Genomic DNA, 24,348 nt, shown 5'->3' with positions numbered 1-24,348 from the left:
CTTTGTATTCAAACAAGGTGTACTCTTATTTTATATCCAAAACATAAGATACCAAGAGTGTGTGTGTACATATATTATATATATATATATAAAAAAAAAAATTAAAAAAAAAAAAAAAAAAAAAAAATCATTAATCTCTGAAACAACTCCACAAAAAGGAAACACATCACTAAATTCATTCAAAACACCAATCCTTCATTCAATAATAAAATTTAAACACAAATGATATGTGAGCTATTAATGGAATTAGTTTAGATCCGACAAACAGAATTCAAAAAAGCACAGGTGCTTTTACTTGTTCCAAACAATCTCTCCTCAAGTTGTTTTTTCGGCTTTAGTCGTCTGTTTCCGACATATCTGTTGACCCATTTTCAACATCGTCATCAAGTTCTTCGTTTGCTTTACTACTGTGCATCAAATCGCGTAGCACCACTTCGGCGCTTCTTGTAGGCACAGTTTGGAGAAGAGTCTGCATCAAATCGAAGTAGAGAGGAAGCTGCACAACAGCGAAGATCACTGCCACAGGGATGAAAGTAAGTGAATACAGCAGAATGGCTTCGTTGCGAAGACGGTTGATGATCAGAAAGTAGTGCCCCGCACAGAAGGAAACCAACATGGCGATGATGGAAAAGTAGAGGCAGCACAAGCCGATCAGCAATTTCCAGGGCAACACTAACCCGAAGTCTTTGATATTGAACCTGGAGGTCATGATGGCTAGAAACATGATGACTGAGGTTGAAGAGAGGAAGAGAGCAATTAGGGAAGAGTAGGAGAAGATTGAAAACCCTAGCTCCTGTCCAAGTATTGCACCACCATTCTCGTCGTTGCCGCCTGGGATGGTTACTGCGGTTGCAAAAGCTACTGTTGCAATCAGAGTCGCCACCAAAGTGAATGAATCCGAGGTATCGTAAAGCCACTTTCCACCCTTTGTCGCAAGTTCCTTGTGGGTTTCCTGGAAGATTACATTTGGAGTTTTTCCTTCCTTGTTCCAGTGGGGAAACACATGGAGTGGCACAGACTCCTTCACGTACTGCAAAAAATTTCCATTCAATCACTTGTCATTTTTTTTTTCCTTAATAGAAAAGGCTCTGTATATATGTATTGTGAATACTTACTTTATACCACTTAACTTCCCACTGCAACTGTAATGCATCTCCAGTGATGCGCCAAAGCTTTGGATCTCTGGCGGTTGCTGCGAGATGTAAGGCGCTGTTGCCCTTATGATCCACCGCTCGAAACAGGCTTTCTATCCTTTTTCCTTCCTTGAGTAAAAACCTGTACACCTCCGGCTGCCTGTACTCCGCAGCCAACAGCACCACATTCTTCTTATCTTTGTTAGTATCATAGATAGCCAGCGGAAAACGTCTGGACATTTCCTTCACAATCTCAATCACTCCATTCTTTGCTGCTAATAACATCGCCGACTCGGTTGCTGTTCATATCACAATCTAGTATATAATTAATCATACATCTACAAACCAACACAAAATAAATAACAAAAAAGTAGCAAACCTTCTACATCTTTGGGCTTCACGGATTGTTTGGGCTTCACGAATTGTTTGGGCTTCACGAATTGTTTGGGCTTCACGAATTGTTTGGGCTCCTCTAATTGTTTTGGTTCCTCAACCAAATGACGGAATCCGACCACATCATCTACAAGGTCGTAAGGAACTGTATCTTTCTCTTTTTCTTCCTGGTTCTGAAATCTGAAATCCATGGGACTTTTTCCATCGTCTCCATATACATAGTCTTTACCCAAATCAAAAAGTTGGTTCATCACTTGAACCGCCCAAGTGTGCTTCTCTTTTTCCTTCCGTATCCTTTTGATTTCATCGGTTCCTGCATTTAATTTTGGAGAAGCAGCATTAATTAGACTCAACCCCACTTGTATTCAGCAATGCCTAATACATACCGCATCCAAAAATGATCATGATGGCCGAGAAAGCAATATGAAAAAAATCGATGCAAGTGGTGTAGTTTACGGGGAAGTTTGTGGCTGCCATCAACAACAATGAATGTTATGTTACATATGAATATAGTTTGAGAGGGTTGAGCTGAAGTTGTAAAGCTTGTTGCGTATACATAAACCTGATTTAGTGTTCAGAGGCTTCTGTTCTTCCAAGTCTCCGGTCCTCTTGTCTCCATCATTTTTGGTATTACTCTTCTTCTCGTCTCCATCATTGTTCGTGTCATTGTTGTTGTGGCATTTGAAATGCCAGACTGTATGTTTGGGTAGGAGAAAATATTATGTAGGTTGTGAGATTAGTAGGAGAAGGATATATTAAGATAAATACACGTATACCCACCTCTCAAAAATACATCCTTCATCCCCCTAAAAAAGTGGATGCATGTCTGGTAGTTAACCGGAAAAGGGGAAGGAGGAGCTGTCTCTTTTGCTTTCTCCATACTTCGCTCCGACTCTTGCTTCAGCTTCTCAATTGATCGAGGCTGTAGTGGTTTCACAAATGAGCCTGAAAACATTTGTAGTACTATGTTACCACCATACCTATATTTAAAAACTATAAACTTTTGGTGAAAAAACTCACGGTGATAGATGATGCGCTGCAATCCTTTGATGTGGCTTCCACTTTTGAAGGAAGTTGGCTTACTGGCTAGAACTTCGAGAGGGGTGAAGCCTGCCTCATTCCTCCAGTTCGAAGCCTCCTTGTGTATGTAAATTAATTGACATGCCAAATCTGCCATCTCAACGCAATTAATTTTAAACTTCACACTTGGGAAGAGGAGTAAGGAAAGAAAGCTCACCAAACTGGTCGTTTCTGAGGGCGTGATGTAGCACGGTGTCTCCCGTTATGTTCACTCTGCAGTTGGTTTCGATTTGAGATGAGTCCTCTCCGCAAAGGAAGTAAAGGTAAAAAAAGGCGTCCTTGTTGCCGCACCCAGCCGCCAAGTACAGAGGCGTTTCGTCCAATTCGTTTCTCACTTGCACCAACCCCCCATGGGCATCAGCAATGGCGTGGCACATTTTCATGCTCCCCATCATTGCGGCAAGGTGGAGAGGATTGTTTCCCCTCTCATTTCTAATCTGTAGAATATGCTTGTAATTATCTTCGTCTTTCTTAACGCTTTCCACAAGTTTTTCCACTGTTTCTTCTTGATTGTCAATCACAGCCAAATGCAGCGCCGTGTCGCCCTCTTGGTTCAGCTTCAGCTTCTGAGCCTCTCGGGTTTTCTCATACGCCTCAATCACTGGCTTCCAATTCCGCGTCATCGCGTTTTCACGAAGCCTTGCCAATGGGGTATTGTCACCATGAGACGACATTCTCTTCGCTCTTAGTTTGTTGTTTAATTGATGCACATGGCCTTTATTATCATGTACCTTACTCCTATAAATAAGGATCCCCGACAGCGCTTGGGATTCTGTAAAAGTAGTAAACAAAGATGATAAACGCTTTAGGTATCCAAAAATTCTCTCCTTAAGCCACAACCATTATTAGTAGCTTCAATAACTTCATATATATATTTTATTTTTTTTATTTTTTTTTTTGCGATCAACTTTAATCTAGCGTACACTCCAACACCCACAATTAGGTTTCAATGAACGCACGCTTCATTCAAGGACTATTCCTAACAAAGTTTTGTATTTGCGTCTACTCATTATCACATGTCCAACGTCCAAGTGTTGTCACATACGGACATGCCATTTTGAGTAGAGTGAGTGTGTGCTTAGTACACCTACTGTATCTTAAGACTTTGATTTGAAGGTAAGAATTTTGTGATAGTCTCATGTAAGGATGCTTTGGTTTTACCAAAGGGGTCCATTAATAATAATTATATATAATAAAAATTAAATATTCTATAAACACCTATAATCAACCCTCTTTTTTTTTTTCTTTTCTTGTTTTCTTCCCTTCTTTAATTAGTAAATATTGTTTGTTTGGTTTAAATTTGTATGTCCATTTTGATTCCTTCCCTTTTAAAAGCTTGGTTTTAATCTTTATATTATTACAAATAAGAAAAAGAATATATATTATAGTATAGTATAGTATAAGCTTGTTTTTTAAGGTCCTTTTGTTCATGAGCACGAAGCAAACCCTAGTAGTTCAAAGTTTTTCAACAACATGATATGATTAATCATCCGATTTTGTGATAAAAGTGTTATTTTTGAGTGACCCATTTTGGAAGGATCTTCCTGTAGCACTCTAGTTGGTTGATAATTTAAGAAACTAAAGAAAAAGAGTTTTCAATTGATTTTACTTTATTTCATCGCAAATATTTCTCCTTCCATTTACTCTCTTTTGTTCTAGATGAACACAACTAAAGAGAAAATGCAAGAAGAATATTGGTTAAAGGTTTTATATTGATAACTACAGATTTGTTCAATAAGTAAGTAGGAGAGAATACAGAGAATATAGAAAGTAATTTTCGCTCTTGCTAAATAGATTTATATATGGTTCAGCTTACTATATATATATATAGCTTTACCAGATATAACCATATTCTATATAACTATCTACAGTATATCCTACTATAATTTTATAACTATTTAGTATGACAATTTACTTTTATATGTCATTTACCATATATAACTTTACCATGTATAACTTTGACTAAGCTATAAATAATCACCAGGCTCCATAACCTAACATCTTCCACTGATTTCGTGAAGAAACTTAGGTCGAAAAGGCAAAGGTTAGAGCTCCCCCAAGAACGATAAAAAGTACTAGGGCGTAGATGGTATTACGATCTACAACTTTGCAAAACGAATCGTGTTGATTCGAGTTGTAGATCGAAAATGTTAAGATTAAAGAAAACTCATCAATCCATCGTTTTCGTTTGATAGGAGGGGAGGAGGATTTTTCCGGCAGCCACGTGTCAACTGGCAACCGATGAAGCGCGGCATGGTGAGGTTGTGACACGCGTCAGGCATTGGCTGGAGCTACGCATTGGACTGCGGCTGGAGCAACGCGACCCAGCTAAACGACGACACGCGTCGCCTACGTGCCCTACCCGATTCCAGATCTGTGAGTAGATTCGACCCGACCCGCAACTCGTTGGCCAAACCAACTTGAGATCCACTTGAGCAAGCCAAATCATCGACCCGAACTGGAGCGTCTGACCCGCAACTATGCAGAAGCAACCCGCGCGTGGTACTCACGCGTCCGCCTGCTACTAGCCTCCTTCCCGGTGCGTGAGGGCGCATGGCCAGTGCGTGTAAGGTTCTTTTCGACCCGTTCGACTTCTGTTTGTCCGATTTTTGTCTCAATTCCAATTCTAACAATATTTTTACGTGAATAAAGACCTAATTGAGGAAAATCAATAGTTTTGGATACCCTACTTGCTTAGAAGCACTAGCGAAAGGGCACGCGTCAACCATGTAAGTCACCACACGGAACTTAGGAAGAAATACTTGTAGGAAACGCTTCGGTATGCATGCTAGATTAATTTCCTTAGTTGACTAGATTTTTCCATGTTATGAGCTTAGGTGGCAAAGTATATATACTATGAAAAGTTAACCATGTTTAATGCTTCTGCTTAATATGTATTTGCTTATGCATATTAAAAGGAGGAAGGGAAAATTGTAAACTCTGCATTCCGGGTGTTGATGGATGTTATCGCCCCGTTGAGCACGATTGCCTATTTTGTATAAACGGTGTATAATGTATCTAGTTCTTGATGTTTGCACCACCTTGATAATGTTTAGGAAGCGTTACAATGATAAGCCTAGGGATCCATGAAACAGAGGGACAAGTCACTTAGCTTAGATTAATCCCGTCCCTAGGAGCCTAGCAGATCACCACGGCGAGTATCTTAGGAGTGTTCTTAAGCTGCTAGTTGTGTGAATGGTATTCATAGCTTCGTGGGAGGACCAGGGGTTCCTTATCAGTTCTTACTTCTCCTAACCATTTCGCACAGGAAATGTGTCCCCACGTCATACAATCCATTAGCTGCATGGGAACGGGTTGGGTCGCGCCCCTTGTAGGGAGACTATTATGGGCTTAGGAGGTACTCAACACACCCCTAGGCAAGATACCATGTAGGTTTCAGTAGCCATGCAGAGGTAGCGCCTCATAGAGAGACATCGATCATTACAACTTGGCATAAGAAACTTTTAGGTATCAAATGAAAGGATGGAGAACCATAGAACTCTCAAGGGGCTAAGATTAGAACCAGACACCATAGAGCCAATGAGAATCCCATGTTTGTCTATTAAGCTTAGGATGTGACGAGAGCCTACAAGTAGGTGGCTTACTGAGTATAATTTTGTACTCATCCCTACTATATCTTTTTTTCAGGTGCGTGAGGCATTGGGTCAAGATAGGGCGTGATCAGAGAGGTGGATTGTCATAGAGGAATGCATAACCCGGGGCGTCAGTCTAGTCTTTTCTTTTGTATTTGAATTCTCGTATTTTGTTTCCAAAACTTTTAATTGGTTGAACCTTTGTATTGCAATTTCTTTTACTTGGAATAAATGATTTCGCCTTGATGCATTTTCAACGATTTTCTTTACATTCATGTTGTCGTTTTAAGTCACGGCTAATAGTAAAATATTGGGTCATGACAAATCTTAACAGCTTGTATCAGAGCTCGGAGATATTCACCACGAAGTGTAAAGATGGAAAACTCAAAAATTGAAATTGAGAAGTTTGATGGATCCGATTTTAGTTTTTGAAAAAATGCAGATTGAAGACTATTTGTACTAGAAAAATCTTCACGAACCCTTGTTCGGGGTGAAGCCGGATACCATGACCATGGAGCAGTAGAAGTTCAAGGATCGACAGGCTCTAGAGTTGATAAAATTGACGCTGTCCAGAAACGTGGTATTAAACATCATCAAGGAGAATACAACATAGGATCTATTGAAGGTGTTGTCAAATATTATGAAAAATGGTTGGCTATGAACAAGGTGTACTTTATACGCATTGATTTTGAAGGCATCTTTACCCAAGTCGGAGGACATTGTTGTTGTTGTGATTAGTAGTTCCTGAGGATGTGAGAAACTGAAGTTTGACAAAATTTGAAACGTAGTTCTCAACAAAAATATGTGCAAATGTAAAATTGGAGATTCGTCGGGAGGGGAAGAAGTAAATCAAAGTGCCCAAATAGTGACCGATCAAAATAAAAAAATTGAGGAAATTCTTTAAATAGACCAAACCTAACATATTGGAATTATGGAGAAAACTAGCCCCTTCGAACTGATTGTACAAAATCAAGACAGTAGAATCACACATTTGGAGATGACCATGATTCTCTATATCCAATAGAATATACTGAAGATGCTCTGATGACTACTCTCCTAAATCTTGGATTGTGGATTCATGAACATATTTTCATTGGTCGAGTTTCGAAATTTCAAATTTAGAAAAATTTAGAAACGTGAGGAAGGTGTATTTGAGATTAATGAAAAAGGAGAAGTCTGCCTACCATACAAACTCTCTAGTAGGAGATTAACGGACGACAGGTTATTATACAAACTCTCTAGCAGGAGATTAACGGACGACAGAGGTTATACAATAGAGATTGGAAAGAGTTGGTGGAAAATTTGGAAACTTATACCCAAGGAACATAATTGTTGTGGTACGAAACTATGAGAGAACACATTTTAAAATAGATGTTTAGGAAATTAAACACTCTCTCCTGGGAGATGATCATCTCTAAACTAATGTCGTCTGCATAATCTTTCATATTTTAAAACAACCCTTGGAAGGATTCAAAATACATATTAAACATATCTGTGTTTGGTTCCTGGCACAGGAACAAACCCAATCACCGCTGAAAATGGATAAATCTTGATAGCACCGCCTCCACCCAGGAATGTGGGGTGCTAGCGGATCAAATAGGACGATGCTGCGCTCCTGCTGGGCACTTTTTTGAAAAATGTGAGCAGCATATCCATGTAGAGATGAAACTTGGCTAGAAGAAAGATGAATGCGACGGGGAGACAAACAAATGTGTAGAGCAGAGCAATATTGTGTCGAATGTGGCGATGCATAAGAAAGTAGTGGCCCGCACAAAATGAAACCAACATGGAGATGATGGAAAGGAAAAGTAAGAAAAGGCCGATCAAGAGTTTGGAAGGCAAGTTTGTTCTGAAGTCATAGGTATCAAACCTGTAGCTCAAGATGGCTAGAAACATGGTGACTGAGGTTGAAGAGAGGCAGAGGGCAATGAGGGAAAAGACGGCGAAGATTAAGAAGGGTGTCTGTGTTTCAAGAAAAGGGGTGCCGCTGCTGGGGTTAAACCCACCTGGGATGCTGGCCGCGGAAGTAAAAGCCACGGTTACAATCAGGGTACCCACCACACAGCATGACTTGGAGGTTTTAGTCAGCCACGCTCCAGCGCTTTTCACCAGACCCATATGGGTTTCACGGAAGATTGTGGCTGCATTTTTTCCCTCCTTGTTGTACTGGCTAAAAAAGAAGAGTGGCATAGACTCCTTAATGAACTGCCCACCAACACTTTCAATTATTATTTATCATATCATATCATATCAAATCCAGCTCTTTAAGATGGTAGAATATATTGGTTACCTTATACCACTTAATTTCCCATTGCAACTGCAGTGCAGCTCCAGAGATGCGCCAAATCATAGACTTTGGGTAGGTGGCTGCCAGATGCAACGCACTGTTACCATTATCATCCACGGCTCGAAACAGGCTTTCTATCCTTTTTCCTTCCTTGAGTAAAAACCTGTACACCTCCGGCTGCCTGTACTCCGCAGCCAACAGCACCACATTCTTCTTATCTTTGTTAGTATCATAGATAGCCAGCGGAATATGACTGGACATTCCCTTCACAATCTCAACCACTCCATTCTTTGCTGCTAATAACATCGCCGACTCGGTTGCTGTTCATATCACAATCTAGTATATAATTAATCATACATCTACAAACCAACACAAAATAAATAACAAAAAAGTAGCAAACCTTCTACATCTTTGGGCTTCACGGATTGTTTGGGCTTCACGAATTGTTTGGGCTCCTCTAATTGTTTTGGTTCCTCCTCAACCAAATGACGGAATCCGACCACATCATCTACAAAGTCGTAAGGAACTGTATCTTTCTCTTTTTCTTCCTGGTTCTGAAATCTGAAATCCATGGGACTTTTTCCATCGTCTCCATATTGATAGTCTTTAACCAACTCAAGAAGTTGGTTCATCACTTGAACCGCCCAAGTGTGCTTCTCTTTTTTCTTCCGTATCCTTTTGATTTCATTGGTTCCTGCATTTAATTTTGGAGAAGCAGCATTAATTAGACTCAACTCCACTTGTATTCAGCAATGCATAATACATACACACCGCATCCAAGAATGATCATGATTGCGGAGAAAGCAATACGGAAAAAAGTGGAATGGTCTCCGGGGAAGCATGTAGTTGGGGGCTCTGTGGCTGCCATCAACAACAATCAAAGTCATGTTACATATGAATATAAGTTTGAGAGGGTTGAACTGAAGTTGTAAGTAAAGCTTGTTGCGTATACATAAACCTGATTTAGTGTTCAGAGGCTTCTGTTCTTCCAAGTCTCCGGTCCTCTTGTCTCCATCATTTTTGGTATTACTCTTCTTCTCGTCTCCATCATTGTTCGTGTCATTGTTGTTGTGGCATTTGAAATGCCAGACTGTATGTTTGGGTAGGAGAAAATATTATGTAGGTTGTGAGATTAGTAGGAGAAGGATATATTAAGATAAATACGTATACCCACCTCTCAAAATTATGTCCTTCATCCCCCTAAAAAAGTGGATGCATGTCTGGTAGTTAACCGGAAAAGGGGAAGGAGGAGCTGTCTCTTTTGCTTTCTCCATACTTCGCTCCGACTCTTGCTTCGGCTTCTCAATTGATCTTTTGCTCTGGGGAACAGGGGAAGGAGGAGCTGCCTCTTTTGCTTTCTCCATACTTCGCTCCGACTCTTGCTTCGGCTTCTCAATTGATCTTTTGCTCTGGGGAACAGGGGAAGGAGGAGCTGCCTCTTTTGCTTTCTCCATACTTCGCTCCGACTCTTGCTTCGGCTTCTCAATTGATCTTTTGCTCTGGGGAACAGGGGAAGGAGGAGCTGCCTCTTTTGCTTTGGGCATACTTGGATTAAACTTTTGCTTCAGCTTCTCACTTGATCGAGGCTGTAGTGGATTCACAATTAAGCCTGAAAACATTTGTTGTACTATGTTACCACCATACCTATATTTAAAAACTATAAACTTTTGGGGAAAAAACTCACAGTGATACACGATGTGCCGCCATCCTTCGATCTGGCTTCCACTTTTGAAGGAAGTTGGCTTACTGGCTAGAACTTCGAGAGGGGTGAAGCCTGCCTCATTCCTCCAGTTCGAAGCCTCCTTGTGTATGTAAATTAATTGACATGCCAAATCTGCCATCTCAACGCAATTAATTTTAAACTTCACACTTGGGAAGAGGAGTAAGGAAAGAAAGCTCACCAAACTGGTCGTTTCTGAGGGCTTGATGTAGCACGGTATCTCCCATGTTCTTCACTCTGCAGTTGGTTCTGATTGTATTTGAGTCATCTCCGCAAAAGCAGTAAAGGCAAAAAAAGGCGTCCTTGTTGCCGCACGCAGCCGCCAAGTACAGAGGCGTTTCGTCCAATTCGTTTCTCACGTGCACCAACTCCCCATGGGCATCAGCAATGGCGTGGCACATTTTCACGCTCCCCATCATTGCGGCAAGGTGGAGAGGATTGTTTCCCATCTCATTTCTAATCTGTAGAATATGCTTGTAATTATCTTCGTCATTCTTAACGCTTTCCACAAGTTTTTTCACTGTTTCTTCTTGATTGTCCATCACAGCCCAATGCAGCGCCGTGTCGCCCTCTTGGTTCAGCTTCAGCTTCTGAGCCTCTCGGTTGTTCTCATACTCCTCAATCACTGGCTTCCAATTCCGCGTTATCACGTTTTCACGAAACCTTGCGAATGGGGTATTGTTACCATGAGACGGCATTCTCTTCGCTCTTAGTTTGTTGTTTAATTGATGCACATGGCCTTTATTATCATGTACCTTACTCCTATAAATAAGGATCCCCGACAGCGCTTGGGATTCTGTAGAAGTAGTAAACAAAGATGATAAACGCTTTAGGTATCCAAAAATTCTCTCCTTAAGCCACAAGCATTATTAGTAGCTTCAATAACTTCATTTATTATTATTTTTTTTTTTTTTTGTGGCGATCACCTTTAATCTAGTGTACACTCCAACACCCACAATTAGGTTTCAATGAACACAATTGACAGGCTTCATTCAAGGACTATTCCTAACAAAGTTTTGTATTTGCGTCTACTCATTATCACATGTCCAACGTATAAGTGTTGTCACATACGGACATGCCATTTTGAGTAGAGTGAGTGTGTGCTTAGTACACCTACTGTATCTTAAGACTTTGATTTGAAGGTAAGAATTTTGTGATAGTCTCATGTAAGGATGCTTTGGTTTTACCAAAGGGGTCCATTAATAATAATTATATATAATAAAAATTAAATATTCTATAAACACCTATAATCAACCCTCTTTTTTTTTTTCTTTTCTTGTTTTCTTCCCTTCTTTAATTAGTAAATATTGTTTGTTTGGTTTAAATTTGTATGTCCATTTTGATTCCTTCCCTTTTAAAAGCTTGGTTTTAATCTTTATATTATTACAAATAAGAAAAAGAATATATATTATAGTATAGTATAGTATAAGCTTGTTTTTTAAGGTCCTTTTGTTCATGAGCACGAAGCAAACCCTAGTAGTTCAAAGTTTTTCAACAACATGATATGATTAATCATAGGATTTTGTGATGGAAGTGTTATTTCTTTGGTTGGTTCATAATTTAAGAAACTATAATAGAAAGAGAGTTTTCAAATGCTTTTACTTTACTTCATCGCCAAGTTGTTGAAGATTGCCAATAACAGCCAAATGCAGCGCCGTGCGGCCTTATCGGGTCAGCTTCAACTCTTGAGCTTCTGGGTATTTCTCATACTTCTTAACTACTGCCTCCCATTTCCCTCCCTTGGTGTTTGTGTAAAGAAAATCTCGTGAACCTGCTTTCTTATTCTTATATACACTGCCCTCCTTCTTCATAATCCTTGTTTAAAAGAAAATGTGACAAGAATGATGAGTGATTTGTGTACGTTCTCTAAATCGATAGGAGACGGAGATCATATTTCCGAATTTTGGGAAGACTAGACTATGTGCACAGATTATATAGACTTTTAGTTTGTTGTTAAACTAAATAATTGAACATTTAAGATACAAGGAAAGAGATGATATCATGTTTCTTGTTCATTTAAGATACAAGGGGCATGACATAAATGGCGTTTAAAAATGAGTTGAGGCAACCACAAGGCCACTGCACCAACTCAACTCCTCATACGGTGGAAGTGGGCGCAAGTGGGCTTGCTGTTTCGGAAAAACTGTAGGTGGATGTGTACCCATTGGGCGCACGAGAACATGTCGGCCTTATGAGGGGGCCCGGCCCAGATAGGTTGAAGGATTCACTCCTCATTCTGGATTTCATTTCAGTGGTCGATGACAACACCTTCTCCCAATTAATTCCATTTATTCTGTTTCATTCTTTCTCCTTAATCAATACGCACGCTTTTTAATGAAAGCTACGAAACCAAGACTGGGTTTTACACAATGTTTTAAAATAGATCAATTTCCAGACAGAAAAACCAAGAATACAGAAAAGGAAAAAGGGTCACTCCCAGAGATCACTAAATTTATCCATTACAACGAAAAAGAAGAGAATCTGGAGGTTTAGGACAATCCTTGTTTTTACTTGTACCGCACCGCACGCTCAAATCGCATAGGACGACCTCGGCGCTTCTTCTAGGCACTCTTTTGATAAGAGCCTGCAGCAAATCGAAGTAGAGAGGAAGCTGCACAATACCGAAGATCAATGCCACAGGGAAGAAAGTAAGTGTATACAGCAGAATGGCTTCGTTGTGAAGACGTTTGATGATCAGAAAGTAGTGCCCCGAACAGAAGGAAACCAACATGGCGATGATCGAAAAGTAAAGGCAGCACAAGCCGATCAGCAATTTCCAGGGCAACGCTAACCCGAAGTCTTTGATATCGAACCTGGAGGTCATGATGGCTAGAAACATGATGACTGAGGTTGAAGAGAGGCAGAGGGCAATTAGGGAAGAGTAGGAGAAGATTAAAAACCCTTGCTCGTCTCCCAGTTTTGCACCACCACTCTCGTCGTTGCCGCCTGGGATGGTGGCTGCGGTTGCAAAAGCTACTGTTGCAATCAGGGTTGCCACCAGACTGCATGACTCTGAGGTACTGTAAAGCCACGCCCCACCCTTTGTCGCAAGTTCCTTGTGGGTTTCCCGGAAGATTGCACTTGCAGTTTTTCCTTGGTGGTTCCAGTAGGGAAAGAAATGGAGTGGCACAGACCCCTTCACGTACTGCCAAATTTTCCATTCAATCACTTGTCTTTTTTTTTTTTTTTTTTTCTTAATAGAAAAAGCTCTGTGTGTGTGTGTGTGCAATACTTACGTTATACCACTTAACTTCCCACTGCATCTGCAATGCAGCTCCTGTGATGCGCCAAAGCTTTGGATCTATGGCGGTTGCTGCGAGATGTAAGGCGCTGTTGCCCTCATGATCCACCGCTCGAAACAGGTCTATTTCATTTCTTCTCTTGAGTAAAAACCTGTAGACGTCCGGCTGCCTGTGCTCCGCGGCCAACAGCACCACATTCTTCTTATCTTTCCTAGTATCACGGATTGCCAGCGGAAAACGTTCCAAAGTTCCCTTCACGATCTCAATCACTCCATTCTTTGCTGCTAATAACATCGCCGACTCGGGTGCTGTTGGTATCACAATGTAGTATATATAATTAATGATACATCCAAAAAGCAACAAAATAAGTAACAGAAAAGTAGTGAACCTTCCACGTCTTGGGGCTTCTCTAATTCTTTTGGTTCCTCAATGAAATGACTGAATTGGACCTCATTATCTACAAAGTTGTAAGGAAGCGTAACTCCATTTGCTTCGTCGTTTTGAAATTTGGAATCCATGGGACTGTTTCCATCTTCTGCATATTTGTCGGGCTCAGCCAATTCAAGAAGTTTCTCCATCACTTGAACCGACCAGGTGTGTTTCTCCTTTTTCTTCCGTATCTTTTTGATTTCAGTGGATCCTTCATTTAATTTTGGAGAAGCACACAATTAATTAGACTCAACCCCACTTGTATTGAGCAACGCATAATACATACCGAACCCAAGAATGATCATGATGGCCGAGAAAGCAATATGAAAAAAATCGATGCAAGTGGTGTAGTTTACGGGGAAGTTTGTAGCTGCCATCAACAACAATGAATGTTATGTTACATATGAATATAAGTTTGAGAGGGTTGAACTGAAGTTGTAAGTAAAGCTTGTTGCGTATACATAAACCTGATTTAGTGTTCAGAGGCTTCTGTTCTTCCAAGTCTCCGTTCCTCTTGTCTCCATCATTTTTGGTGTCATTCTGCTTCTTGGCTCCATCATTTTTGGTGTCATTCTTGTTGTGGCGTTTGAAATGCCAGACTGTATGTTTGGGTAGGAGAAAATATTATGTAGGTTGTGAGATTAGTAGGAGAAGGATATATTAAGATAAATACGTATACCCACCTGTCAAAATTATATCCCTCATCCCCCTACAAAAGTCGATGCATGTCCGGTAGTTAACGGGAAAAGGGGAAGGAGAATCTTCCTCTCTCGCTTTATTCACTCTTCGATCCAACTCTTTCTTCAGGCTCTCAATTGATCGAGGCTGTAGTGGTTTCACAAATGAGCCTGAAAACATTTGTAGTACTATGTTACCACCATACCTACATTTAAAGATTACAAACTTTTGGTGAAAAAAACTCACAGTGATACACGATGTGCTGCCATCCTTTGATGTGGCTACCACTTTTGAAGGAAGTTGGCTTACTGGCTAGAATATGGATAGGGGTTAGGCCTGCCTCATTCACCCAGCTTATAGCCTCCTTGTGCATGTTAATTAATTGGAACGCCAAATCTGGCATCTCAACCCAATTAATTTTAAACTTCACACTTGGGAAGAGGAGAAAAAAAGAAATGAAAGCTCACCAAAGTGCTCATTTCTGAGGGCGTGATGTAACACGGTGTCTCCATCCTGCTTCACTCTGCAGTTGGCGGAGATTCGAGAGGGGGTGTCTCTGCAAAAATTGTAAAGGCAAAAAAAGGCGTCCTTGTTGCCATACGCAGCCGCCAAGAACAGAGGTGTTTCGTCGTCGTTGTTTCTCATGTCCACCAACCCATTATGCTTTGAAGCAATGGCTTCGCACATTCTCACGCTCCCCATCACTGCAGCAAGGTGGAGAGGATTGTTTCCCCTCTCATTTGTAGTCTCTAGAATATCCTTGTAATTATCCGTGCCTTCCTTAACGCTTTTCACTGTTTCTTCTTGATTCTCAGTGTGTGTGTGTTTGGGGGCTTCGCTTATGTGTCTCACAAGCGTTTCCACTGTTTGTTCTTGATTGTCAATCACAGCCAAATGCAGCACCGTGTCGCCCCGTCGGTTCAGCTTCAGGTTCCGAGCCCTTGGGTTGTTCTTAATCATTTCCTTATACTTCTCAATCACTTGCTCCCATTTCCCCCTCTTTGCGTATCCATACAATTCTCGTGATTTTGCAGTGTTCTGATCATTCATTGTCTTCACTTTCTCCGCACCTTCTCCTAGTCTCTTTAAATTTATTAATGCATGCGGCCTTCTTCCCCAATGCTGTGCTCTTAGTCCTACAAATATGAAGCACTTATAGCGCTTGGGTTTATCTAAAAATACTAAACAAACATCAATTGTGTGATAAACGCTTTAGGGTAACGCAAAAATTCCCTTCTTAGGCCACAAGCATTCTTATTGGCTTCAACTTTGTGCTTTTATGGTGGTGCACTTTAATGTAACGCCCTTCTCATTAGGTTTAGATGAACGCGGTGGGCAGGCTTCATCAAAGGGCTATTCCTAACAACCGGCTTATATAAACATGTTATTTTGTGTCTTTTTTAAATTATAACTTTTTAGAAACTTATAAGATTGCGCCTACTTAGATTTGAAGATATGAATTTTGTGAGTCTCGTGTAACCCGGCTTTTACTTTTATATTTTTGCTTTTATAAAAGGGCCAAGCAATAATATAAAAGGGCCAAGCAATGATATATGCAGTAAAAATAAAAGTTAGATGTTCTAAATTGCTTTTAACAACATATATAATCCACACTCTTCTCTTTTATACCTCACCTTTTTCCTTTTTCCTTTTTCTTTTTCTTTTTCTTTTTCTTTTTCTTCTTTGCCTAAATATTGGTTTAAATTTTATTTTTGTCCATTTTGATTCATTTTTAATCTTGGTAGTTTTCAAAACATGCAATATTGATATCGGTTTGCCCTATTTAGTAAAAAGCTTGTTTTTTTTTTTAAAGTCGGGTTGTTCATGAGCATGATGAAGCAAATGGGAAAGAATAATGATTAATGATTAATGATTAATGATTAATGATTAATGATTAATGATAGGATTTTAGAGGAGGTGAGGTTTGTGATAAAAGTGTTGTACTTTACTTGGTTGATAATTTAAGAAACTCCAAAATAGAATTTACTTTACTTTACTTTACTTCCTTCATCGGGAAGCTGTTAAAGATTGCAAACTTTGTGGACATATATATATCTTAAGCTGTTAAAGATTGCAAACTTTGTATATAAAGATACCAAATTTATTGAAACCAAAATACATAAAATCTTTCATTTCATATTGTAAAAACCAAGTCTCAGAAGGAATCAAGAAGAAGACTCCTCGGAAACCAACTGTTTCACAGTTCCGCATAACTTGGAAACTACAAGTTGACTTTCAACAACTAGGCCTCCGGATATGTTGGAGCGTTGGTGGTCCAGGTAGGTCCGAATCTCAGACTCTCGGATGCTGAATTTGGTCCCGGGCACAGGCTCCAACCCAATCACCCCTGAAAGTGGATTCCAAGGGCGGTCGTAGCCTAAAGCCAACGACCATGATTTTGTTCCCCCTCCTTTCAACTCTGCCACCACTCCTGATAGCCTTTCCTCCACCATTTCTCGGTCTGCCGCGTCCCAAGTTTTAAATTGTGATGTTTCGTTGGCTTCACTCCTTGTTGCCTTCGCTCTCATCTACCCATCATTTAGTTCAACGTACAAGATAGGATAATAATCCAAAATCAAATCATACTCATCATAAACAACGTACCTGTAATGGGCAAACTATAACCAACCCTTGTGAAGCTATATGCTGGAGGACATGGGAGTAGTCGTATTCGGCGGCGCAGCCAGGAAGGAAGAAGAGGAGAGGATACGAACCTTGGGCGGTGGGCGCGAGGATCGACAATGGGGTTGAAGGTGAAAAGGCGTCAGAATCCTCCACAGGGGTCGACGTTACCTCAAATTTTCCTTTTGGGAAAGGTTTAATGGAAGGAGTGTGGAGCGGTAGCGGATCAGATAGGACGACATGGGCGCTCCTTTTGGGCACTATTTTGAAAATAGCCTGCACCACATCTATGTAGAGAGGAAGCTTGGATATAATGAAGATTAATGCGACGGGGACAAGAACAATGGTGTAGAGCAAAGCAGCGTGATGTGGAATGTGTCGATGCATCAGAAAGTAGTGGCCCGCACAAAAGGAAATCAACATGGAGATGATGGAACCGAAAAGCGAGGAAAAGCCGATGAAGAGTTTCCAAGGCAAGTTCGTTCTGAAGTCATTGGCATCAAAGCGATGGGTGAGGATGGCAAGAAACATGGTGACTGAGGTTGAAGAGAGGCAGAGGGCGATGAGGGAAAAAAGGGCGAACGTAAAAAAGGCTTCCCGATCTTGAAGGAATGGGGAGCCGTCGCGGGGGTTAAACCCACCTGGGATGCTGGCAACGGAAGTAAATGCTACGGTTACAATCAGGGCACCCACCACAGAGCAGGACTTGGAGGTCTTAGTCAGCCAGTCTCCGCTTTTTTGCACCAGATCCATGTGGGTTTCATGGAAGATTGCGGTCGCATTCTTTCCTTCCTTGTTATAGTGGGCAAAGAAGTAGAGCGGCACAGACTCCTCAACGAACTGCCCACAACATTTTCAATTGCTTTTCATCAAATCTACCTCTCTAACACTGTACAATATATCGGCTAACAATTAATAATATTACCTTATACCACTTAATTTCCCATTGCATCTGCAGCGCAGCTCCGGTGATGCGCCAAATCATGGACTTTGAGGCGGCGGCTGCCAGATGCAGCGCACTGTTCCCATTATCATCCACGGCTCGAAACAGGTTTTCTTTGTAAACTTCGGGGCTGAGTAAAAATCTGTACACGTCCGGCTGTCCATACTCGGCAGCCAACAGCACCACATTCTTCTTATCTTTCCCAGCATCATAGATGGACAACGGAAAACGACGGAACATTCCCTTCACAATCTCAATCACTCCATTCTTTGCTGCTAATAACATTGGTGTCTCTGGTGGTGTTCATATAATCGCAAACGAACTATTTAATTAATCAACCAAAATAGCTTAGCTTACATATATAAGTAAAGAAATAGTAAACCTTGGAAATCCTTTGGCTTCTCTGCTTCTGTTGGTTTACTCTCAATGTTAACACTGAACAGGACGTCATCATCTTTGAAGGAGTAAGGAAGCGTAACACCAGCTTGGTCGGGTGTTCGAGAAGTTGAATCCATGGGAATTCCTCCGTTGCAGTCATATTCATCGGGTGCAGCATATTCAAGAAGCTTCTCCATCACTTGAACTGACCAAGTGTGTTTCTCTTTCTGCCTCCGTATCTTTTTGAATTCAGCAGATCCTTGAATTAGTTAGTTAATTCAAGAACTCGTCAGCATTCATTTCAGCACACCCTTAAATTAGTTCACTGCTGGAGTATTGAGAAAACAGTAATGCATAGCACGTACCCAACCCAAGACTGATCAAGATGGCCGAGAAAACAATTTGAAAAAAGTGGATGCAGGTATTATAGTTTCGGGGGACATTTGTAATTGAGGCCTCCTTCGCTGCCACGAACAAGAATGAGTATTTTGTTATTGTTTATAAAACTAAGGGACTTAGCACCTCATTGCTTATAGCTATATACCCAATCCATGAGCTTTAAGAAGTTGAGTATCCAGACGTTGGTGGGGTTCATCAGCCTCCGAACTTTCACCACCTTCCACCATAATATTTCTCCCCGCATCATCTGTATCCTTCTTCGATTCATCATTTTTGTTATCGTGGCATATTCGTTTCAAACCGCTGCCTGCAATGTTTGCATAAGAATGAAAGAATTGGGGTATGAAATTAGGAAGGTTTATTTGGTTGGTACGAACCTTTTAAAAATCCATCCCACACCCATGTGAAGAAGTCGATGCATGTCTCGTAGTTAGCCGGAAAACAGGGAGTAGAAGTGTTTGGGTTGGACATACGGTCGATCCAGTCTCTGATAAGGGAGTCTATTGGTTGAGGCTTTAGTTGATCCACATGTGTGCCTTCCTTCCAAGAATCAAGTTTTAATAAGGGGAGATTAAAGGGAGTTTGAGATGGAAGTTTTGGTGGGACACTCACAGTAATACGCGATGTTCCGCCATCCCCTGATTTGGCTTCCACTTTTGAAGGCTGTTGGCTTACTCGCTAGAACATGGAGAGGCGTCACGCCATCCTTGGTCACCCAGTGCATGGCCTCATTGTTCAGGTGAAGTATTTGAAATGCCAAATCTGTGGCTCAACTTCTGAATCTTCTCAAAATCAAACTCAACCAAGCTGAAAGTGAGTGGAGAATAATGTAGTAAAAAAGCTCACCAAAGTGATCGTTTCGGAGGGCTGAATGTAGCACGGTGTCTCCATTGCTCGACAATCTACAGTTGGCGGTGATTCCAGAGCCGACGTCTCTGCAAAAATGGTAAAGGCAAAAAAAGGCGTCCCTGTTGCCAGACGCAGCCGCCAAGTACAGAGGTGTTTCGTCCATTTTGTTTCTCTTTTCTACCAACTCGTGATGGGCTGAAGCAATGGCGTAGCACATTGTGGCGCTCCCCATCTGAGCAGCAAGGTGGAGAGGATTTTCTTCCCTGTCATTTGTAGTCTCAAGAAGTTTATCGCACTTACTGTCTTTTATGCGGTTCACAAGCTTTTGCACCATTTCTTTATTATTGTCAAGAACAGCCAAATGCAGCGCGGTGTCGCCATTTCGGGTCAGCTTCAACCTTTGAGCTTCTGGGTGTTTCTCATACTTGTTAATTACTTCCTTCCAGTTCCCTCTTTTCATGTTTATGTAAAGAAAATCTCGTAACGTTGCTCTGTGCTTCTCTTTCATACTCTCCTCCTGAATACTGGACTCATGCATACTGAACTCCTCCTTCTTAATACTGAACTTATGCACACCTTCTACACAAATATGGTGTCCTTTATATATAAAATATGGCATCTCATCTCTCTTCCAAAACACATATCAAATGTGTATAATCTTCCTTTAAGCTACCAAAAATATTCTCTTCTTCAACCACAAGCATTTCTTTTCTTTTCTTTTCTTTTCTTTTCTCTGTCTTTTGCTTTATCTGGTGTTGTTAGGAGGCGTATAATTCTCTTTAAAACAGGAATATAATAAGAACTACTGCATATAAGTGTCTGAGTTTATTTGAATTGCTGCATCAACTAGCTTGATTAGCTTATCACAAACCAGATATACATTTTTAATATCCGCCAGCAAAAAGAAAAGAACATAGTTAACAGAGTAAATGCAACTCAATTATTGAACTAAACAATTGGTTGAAAGAGGCATGGATTTTGTTTGAATTGATGAGTTATGTGTGAATTTGCAAGTAGATACTGCCACAATTGATGAGTTAATGATCGTTGAAACCAAAAAAACAATGGTTTTTATTGGGCTTTGCTGCCACAACTGATTCACATCTCCCTACCTCCCTCCCTCCTGTGTACAATCAAACCAACCACTTTCATCGATCTAATATCTGCTCTTTGAATCAGCTACCATGGAAAGGAGCCTTGCAACACCTTGTGTCCACTGATCGTACTCTCTCTGGCTCCTGCACTCGAACTCAACTATGCCTCGCATTTCTGTCTTCAACCCAAAGTAACGCCGCTTCTCTCCGCCCTCGAACAAGTGTCGTCCTGGCCATGCTGCCACGTCCTTGCATACGCCCACCACCACGTCTGCACTCCCAACAACAACCAACAACCAACAACAACAACAATCAATATTCTAATTCCCGAGTTGTTACAATCAATATTCACTCATCACTTACTCTTCTTCTTTTTGGTCAGTGTTCCTGCAACGTGTTTGCTCTTCATCTTCAGCATCACCTGCCCACTGCGGTGAATGTAAACACACACTATTTTCCAGTGAAGATCCCCTGCATCATTACCAACTCAAACCCATTACACCCATGTGTTATTTCCATATGGGAAGTAAGTGTTCACAAAAGCAGCTCGGAAAGAACACCTTTGCGCGTGCGCTTGAGAAGCTCGGTGCCTCTTGCAAGCAGATCTTGGGTGTGGGCGAAGTGGAAGTTCTCAGGTTGGTGAGGCTCTGCCTCTTGGTTATGACCGCCGTTTGTGTGCTGCATGTTGCCTTTCGTTGCTGCTCCTTTGTCCACTGGTAACACAGATGATATATTCCATACTTCCTTCAGTGCTCTTGCCTTGAGTGTTGCTGCTCCCCGTAGAGCTACAAAAAAAAAAAAAAAAAAAAAAAAAAAAACAAAGATAAACTATTAGGATTCATTTTCAATAAATTCCCTTCTTTCCATCAACACTTCATTAATGCCCTACCTGTGGCTGCCGCAGCGGTAAGAGTAGAGATATCATCATGAGATCTAACGTTGACAGCAGAGCTAATGACCGAAGCAAGGTGGTCTCTTTCGGCCCCCATTGCCTCCGCCGCCTCCACACACTGAGCAGCGACCAAGGTAGCGGCCGAGGCCACCGCCATATCCGTCTTAGCCGACTGCTCGTTCTTCTTTGACGAGGAAGAAGCAGCTTGGAAAGCTGCAATAGCGGCCACCGCAGCTGCCACTGCAGCAACCGAAACAGCGGCGTGGAGTTGGGCATTGTGGGCTCTGTTCTCTTCTTTTTTCTTCTCTTTTCTGTCCTTCAGCCACCTGCCCACCGTCTTCGATGCTCCGCCGGCTGGTCCACCGACATTTCCGGCACTTGCACGGCCGTTAGTGAAAAAGGGCTGAATGCTGTGATTTGCTCGAAAGAACTGCAAATAGAGGAAGGTCGAAGATAATGAATGAGAATGAATGTAGTGTTTACTGTGAAGCTGAAAGCCATTATTTATGCAACCATTAATAGATCCTTGGCTGAGCTGCTTTTATTAAGCGTCGCAGGTTACTTTAGGAAGGAACAATCCAACCAAATATGCTTTTATATTTTAAAAATATTTCTTTCTTAACGTTCTTTGGAAAGATCATGCAATTTAAATTATTTAACGAGTTAAAAAACGCCGCTAACTTTTTCCAAATTTCCAATTTTTCTTCTTTGAATATTTTATTTAGTTGTTAAATTCATCTATTTTTACAAAAAGGTGGGAATTAAAAGCAAAATTTTGAAGTATAACACCAAAAATAAAGTAAACTTACACGAGTTTATGGAAGTTCACACTACGATTTTACCACTAGAAATTAAAAATTAAAAATTGCAACTTATTTTAAAGCATTTTCTCGCGAAAAGGAAAATAAATGCAACTTAAAAGAAGAAGAAAAAAGCTGCAGCCGACTTGCCTTAGAACACACTGCAGACAGACTGTGAAACAGAAGGCTGCTAGTAACAGAGGAAACAGAGTAGTTGTCTCCTAAATTCGAAATTTAAGAGAGATTTCTTTGTTACCTTAACGACGTCGTCGAATTCCTCCGAAGGCGACACCGGCGGGCTGTCTGTTTCCGTCAAAGACCCGCCGTTCAAAGGCCCACTGCTGTGTGAAAGCCTCCCGGACGTCAACGGCGACACCTCCTGCCAAAAACAAAACAAACCCAAAATTCTAATCAATAAACTTCTAAAACCCAAGCCCACTGGCGGATTGTTATTCAAATTTTGTGACCTCTCTGACGGATTGTGACATTATGCGATCAAGCACCAGCTGAGACGTGGCGGTAGAAGAAAAAGAGAAGTGGTTTCCGTTCCCATGATGAATAGGGAACTCCTCCAACTCGCCGGAGACGTCTTCGGGAATAGACGACGTAGTACAGGAAGACCCACTGGCGGATTTTGAAGGTAAATGCATAGGCATGGGCATAGGCATTGAAGGAGGAGGGGGTGCCAGAGCCTTGGAGACTTCGAGGGCTGAGGCACTCCATGAGCGAGAGAGGAACTCCATCGGAGCTCTTGGGCTTTCTGGTAAGTGAGTTCTACAGGGTTTCAAGGAGTAAGAATCGTCCATTAAAGTAGTAGTGGTTGCAATGGTGAAGCTGAAGAGGGGTTTTGTTTGTGTTTTTTGGGCGTTGAATGAGGAACAGAGAGTTTGATGAAGAGAGAGCGGTGTTGGGTTTGGGTTTGGGTTTTATGCTTTTGCCTTGCCCTCAACCCTTTTATTAACAGACCTTTAATCGGTGTGTGTATGGTGAAACAGTGAATGCATGTGGACCACACCTTAGTCAAATTTTGCATGTGCCTCAAAGGAAAAGATATAGCAGAGGCAAATTAACGCCCAAAAAAGAAACAAGAAGAATTGAGGGATTAAGAGAGGGAGGATTGGTGAGGGTGGAGGAGTTCATCAGCCTGCCTTGTTCCTTTAGAAAAAGAAAAAGTGAAAGGCCAAATGCACGCATCCCTAAGAGTCTTTGGCAAGTCAAAAAGTGGAGTGGCTCCCCCTCTATGCTATATACTATGATACACACTCCCATTCCTTCCATACCTTCCTTTCATTGCCAATCATACTAATTACTGATTAATAATGAAATAAAGATACACAAAAGAGATGGAAAGTGTTCTTTAAATGGAATAAAGTGAAGATTAAAAGAACTAAACACAACACTTCGGCAATCTAATCACACTGTGAATCCTTTTGAAAGAAAGAAAGAACAGGAATAATGTTGAGATGATGATCAAGTTGACCCATCAAACTGGATTTCTCAAGTAAAATGAGTGATTCTTTCTGATTGGCTTTTTTCTTCCAATGTTTGAATTGAATGAAGGGGTAAGGAATAGTGGGAGGAAAGGAAGGAGCCCAGTTGAATCCAAACACATCCCATCACCTCCTCTGCTACAACTTTGGCCTACTTCTCTGAAATGGGCCCATACATCATCAACCTCTGCTAGTGTTAGTGACTTGAGCAACTGATCCCATTGCATTTTCCCTACATTGTCATAGGTCTTGCCAATGTCCTAACCCGACATGTTTTCAGGTTAAGACAAAAATGTGGCTGATCCAAAGGCTCCCACTATTCTTCA

General features: G+C 41.2%; 7 protein-coding genes and 1 long non-coding RNA gene across 9 annotated transcripts; all 8 read right to left on the bottom strand.

The window, feature by feature from the left end:
- Positions 1-199: 199 nt before the first annotated feature.
- LOC147792548 (uncharacterized) lies at positions 200-1,469 on the bottom strand. The gene is made up of 2 exons (XM_087124205.1): positions 1,116-1,469; positions 200-1,030 (listed from the first exon to the last, which is right to left on the bottom strand). The coding sequence occupies exons 1-2, from the start codon at positions 1,416-1,418 to the stop codon at positions 335-337; spliced, it is 999 nt and encodes a 332-aa protein (XP_086980331.1). The 5' UTR covers positions 1,419-1,469; the 3' UTR covers positions 200-334.
- Positions 1,470-1,997: 528 nt separating this feature from the next.
- LOC147792547 (uncharacterized) lies at positions 1,998-2,669 on the bottom strand. The gene is made up of 3 exons (XR_015421187.1): positions 2,547-2,669; positions 2,307-2,471; positions 1,998-2,220 (listed from the first exon to the last, which is right to left on the bottom strand). It is a non-coding gene; the product is annotated as an uncharacterized LOC147792547 (long non-coding RNA).
- Positions 2,670-2,719: 50 nt separating this feature from the next.
- On the bottom strand, positions 2,720-3,280 carry LOC147792546 (uncharacterized). The gene has a single exon (XM_087123886.1). The coding sequence runs from the start codon at positions 3,278-3,280 to the stop codon at positions 2,720-2,722; it is 561 nt and encodes a 186-aa protein (XP_086980012.1).
- A 4,234-nt stretch (positions 3,281-7,514) lies between these two features.
- On the bottom strand, positions 7,515-8,792 carry LOC147792545 (uncharacterized). Its single transcript, XM_087124206.1, has 2 exons — positions 8,490-8,792; positions 7,515-8,404 (listed from the first exon to the last, which is right to left on the bottom strand). The coding sequence occupies exons 1-2, from the start codon at positions 8,790-8,792 to the stop codon at positions 7,784-7,786; spliced, it is 924 nt and encodes a 307-aa protein (XP_086980332.1). The 3' UTR covers positions 7,515-7,783.
- Positions 8,793-8,845: 53 nt separating this feature from the next.
- LOC147792544 (uncharacterized) lies at positions 8,846-10,923 on the bottom strand. Its single transcript, XM_087124204.1, has 6 exons — positions 10,388-10,923; positions 10,171-10,320; positions 9,661-10,095; positions 9,445-9,576; positions 9,258-9,347; positions 8,846-9,180 (listed from the first exon to the last, which is right to left on the bottom strand). The coding sequence occupies exons 1-6, from the start codon at positions 10,902-10,904 to the stop codon at positions 8,846-8,848; spliced, it is 1,659 nt and encodes a 552-aa protein (XP_086980330.1). The 5' UTR covers positions 10,905-10,923.
- Positions 10,924-12,566: 1,643 nt separating this feature from the next.
- On the bottom strand, positions 12,567-15,821 carry LOC111795905 (uncharacterized). Its single transcript, XM_023678541.2, has 8 exons — positions 15,023-15,821; positions 14,802-14,951; positions 14,561-14,725; positions 14,345-14,476; positions 14,164-14,247; positions 13,837-14,088; positions 13,443-13,756; positions 12,567-13,351 (listed from the first exon to the last, which is right to left on the bottom strand). Exons 1-8 carry the CDS (start codon positions 15,603-15,605, stop codon positions 12,659-12,661), a joined length of 2,373 nt encoding a protein of 790 aa, XP_023534309.2. The 5' UTR covers positions 15,606-15,821; the 3' UTR covers positions 12,567-12,658.
- Positions 15,822-16,659: 838 nt separating this feature from the next.
- Positions 16,660-20,299, bottom strand: LOC111795904 (uncharacterized). 2 transcript variants are annotated; one of them, XM_023678537.2, is made up of 9 exons: positions 19,744-20,299; positions 19,510-19,659; positions 19,275-19,433; positions 19,043-19,204; positions 18,864-18,962; positions 18,503-18,757; positions 18,103-18,413; positions 17,160-18,017; positions 16,660-17,083 (listed from the first exon to the last, which is right to left on the bottom strand). In XM_023678537.2, the coding sequence occupies exons 1-9, from the start codon at positions 20,282-20,284 to the stop codon at positions 16,721-16,723; spliced, it is 2,898 nt and encodes a 965-aa protein (XP_023534305.2). In that variant the 5' UTR covers positions 20,285-20,299; the 3' UTR covers positions 16,660-16,720. The 2 variants fall into 2 exon arrangements, with proteins under 2 accessions (XP_023534305.2, XP_023534306.2); XM_023678538.2 differs by having other exon boundaries at positions 16,660-17,071.
- A 150-nt stretch (positions 20,300-20,449) lies between these two features.
- Positions 20,450-23,713, bottom strand: LOC111794780 (VAN3-binding protein). The gene is made up of 6 exons (XM_023676918.2): positions 23,000-23,713; positions 22,789-22,911; positions 21,730-22,162; positions 21,401-21,625; positions 21,204-21,311; positions 20,450-21,111 (listed from the first exon to the last, which is right to left on the bottom strand). The coding sequence occupies exons 1-6, from the start codon at positions 23,336-23,338 to the stop codon at positions 20,903-20,905; spliced, it is 1,437 nt and encodes a 478-aa protein (XP_023532686.2). The 5' UTR covers positions 23,339-23,713; the 3' UTR covers positions 20,450-20,902.
- Between the last annotated feature and the right edge of the window lie 635 nt (positions 23,714-24,348).

This window comes from Cucurbita pepo, chromosome 5 (assembly GCF_057944985.1).
Source record: "Cucurbita pepo subsp. pepo isolate OVF chromosome 5, ASM5794498v1, whole genome shotgun sequence".
NCBI lineage: Eukaryota > Viridiplantae > Streptophyta > Magnoliopsida > Cucurbitales > Cucurbitaceae > Cucurbita > Cucurbita pepo.
This window is presented reverse-complemented; position numbering and strand designations above follow the sequence as displayed.

Bases quoted from the DNA above. Each gene is read 5' to 3' on its own strand.
- LOC147792548 (XM_087124205.1), bottom strand. From the start codon at position 1,418: ATGTTATTAGCAGCAAAGAATGGAGTGATTGAGATTGTGAAGGAAATG. The intron at 1,031-1,115 runs GTAAGTATTCAC...AATTTTTTGCAG, and splicing joins GGGAAGTTAAGTGGTATAAA to TACGTGAAGGAGTCTGTGCC.
- LOC147792546 (XM_087123886.1), bottom strand. From the start codon at position 3,280: ATGTCGTCTCATGGTGACAATACCCCATTGGCAAGGCTTCGTGAAAAC.
- LOC147792545 (XM_087124206.1), bottom strand. From the start codon at position 8,792: ATGTTATTAGCAGCAAAGAATGGAGTGGTTGAGATTGTGAAGGGAATG. The intron at 8,405-8,489 runs GTAACCAATATA...GTTGGTGGGCAG, and splicing joins GGGAAATTAAGTGGTATAAG to TTCATTAAGGAGTCTATGCC.
- LOC147792544 (XM_087124204.1), bottom strand. From the start codon at position 10,904: ATGCCGTCTCATGGTAACAATACCCCATTCGCAAGGTTTCGTGAAAAC. The intron at 10,096-10,170 runs GTGAGTTTTTTC...AAATGTTTTCAG, and splicing joins GCGGCACATCGTGTATCACT to GCTTAATTGTGAATCCACTA. The intron at 9,348-9,444 runs GTTTATGTATAC...TGTTGATGGCAG, and splicing joins GCCTCTGAACACTAAATCAG to CCACAGAGCCCCCAACTACA.
- LOC111795905 (XM_023678541.2), bottom strand. From the start codon at position 15,605: ATGAATGATCAGAACACTGCAAAATCACGAGAATTGTATGGATACGCA. The intron at 14,248-14,344 runs GTTTATGTATAC...TGTTGATGGCAG, and splicing joins GCCTCTGAACACTAAATCAG to CTACAAACTTCCCCGTAAAC. The intron at 14,089-14,163 runs GTATGTATTATG...AATTAAATGAAG, and splicing joins CATGATCATTCTTGGGTTCG to GATCCACTGAAATCAAAAAG.
- LOC111795904 (XM_023678537.2), bottom strand. From the start codon at position 20,284: ATGCATGAGTCCAGTATTCAGGAGGAGAGTATGAAAGAGAAGCACAGA. The intron at 19,434-19,509 runs GTGAGTGTCCCA...CTTGGAAGGAAG, and splicing joins GCGGAACATCGCGTATTACT to GCACACATGTGGATCAACTA. The intron at 18,758-18,863 runs GTACGTGCTATG...AACTAATTCAAG, and splicing joins CTTGATCAGTCTTGGGTTGG to GATCTGCTGAATTCAAAAAG.
- LOC111794780 (XM_023676918.2), bottom strand. From the start codon at position 23,338: ATGGACGATTCTTACTCCTTGAAACCCTGTAGAACTCACTTACCAGAA. The intron at 22,912-22,999 runs GTCACAAAATTT...TGTTTTTGGCAG, and splicing joins TGTCACAATCCGTCAGAGAG to GAGGTGTCGCCGTTGACGTC. The intron at 21,312-21,400 runs GTGTTCTTTCCG...GTAATGATGCAG, and splicing joins TCTCAAGCGCACGCGCAAAG to GGGATCTTCACTGGAAAATA.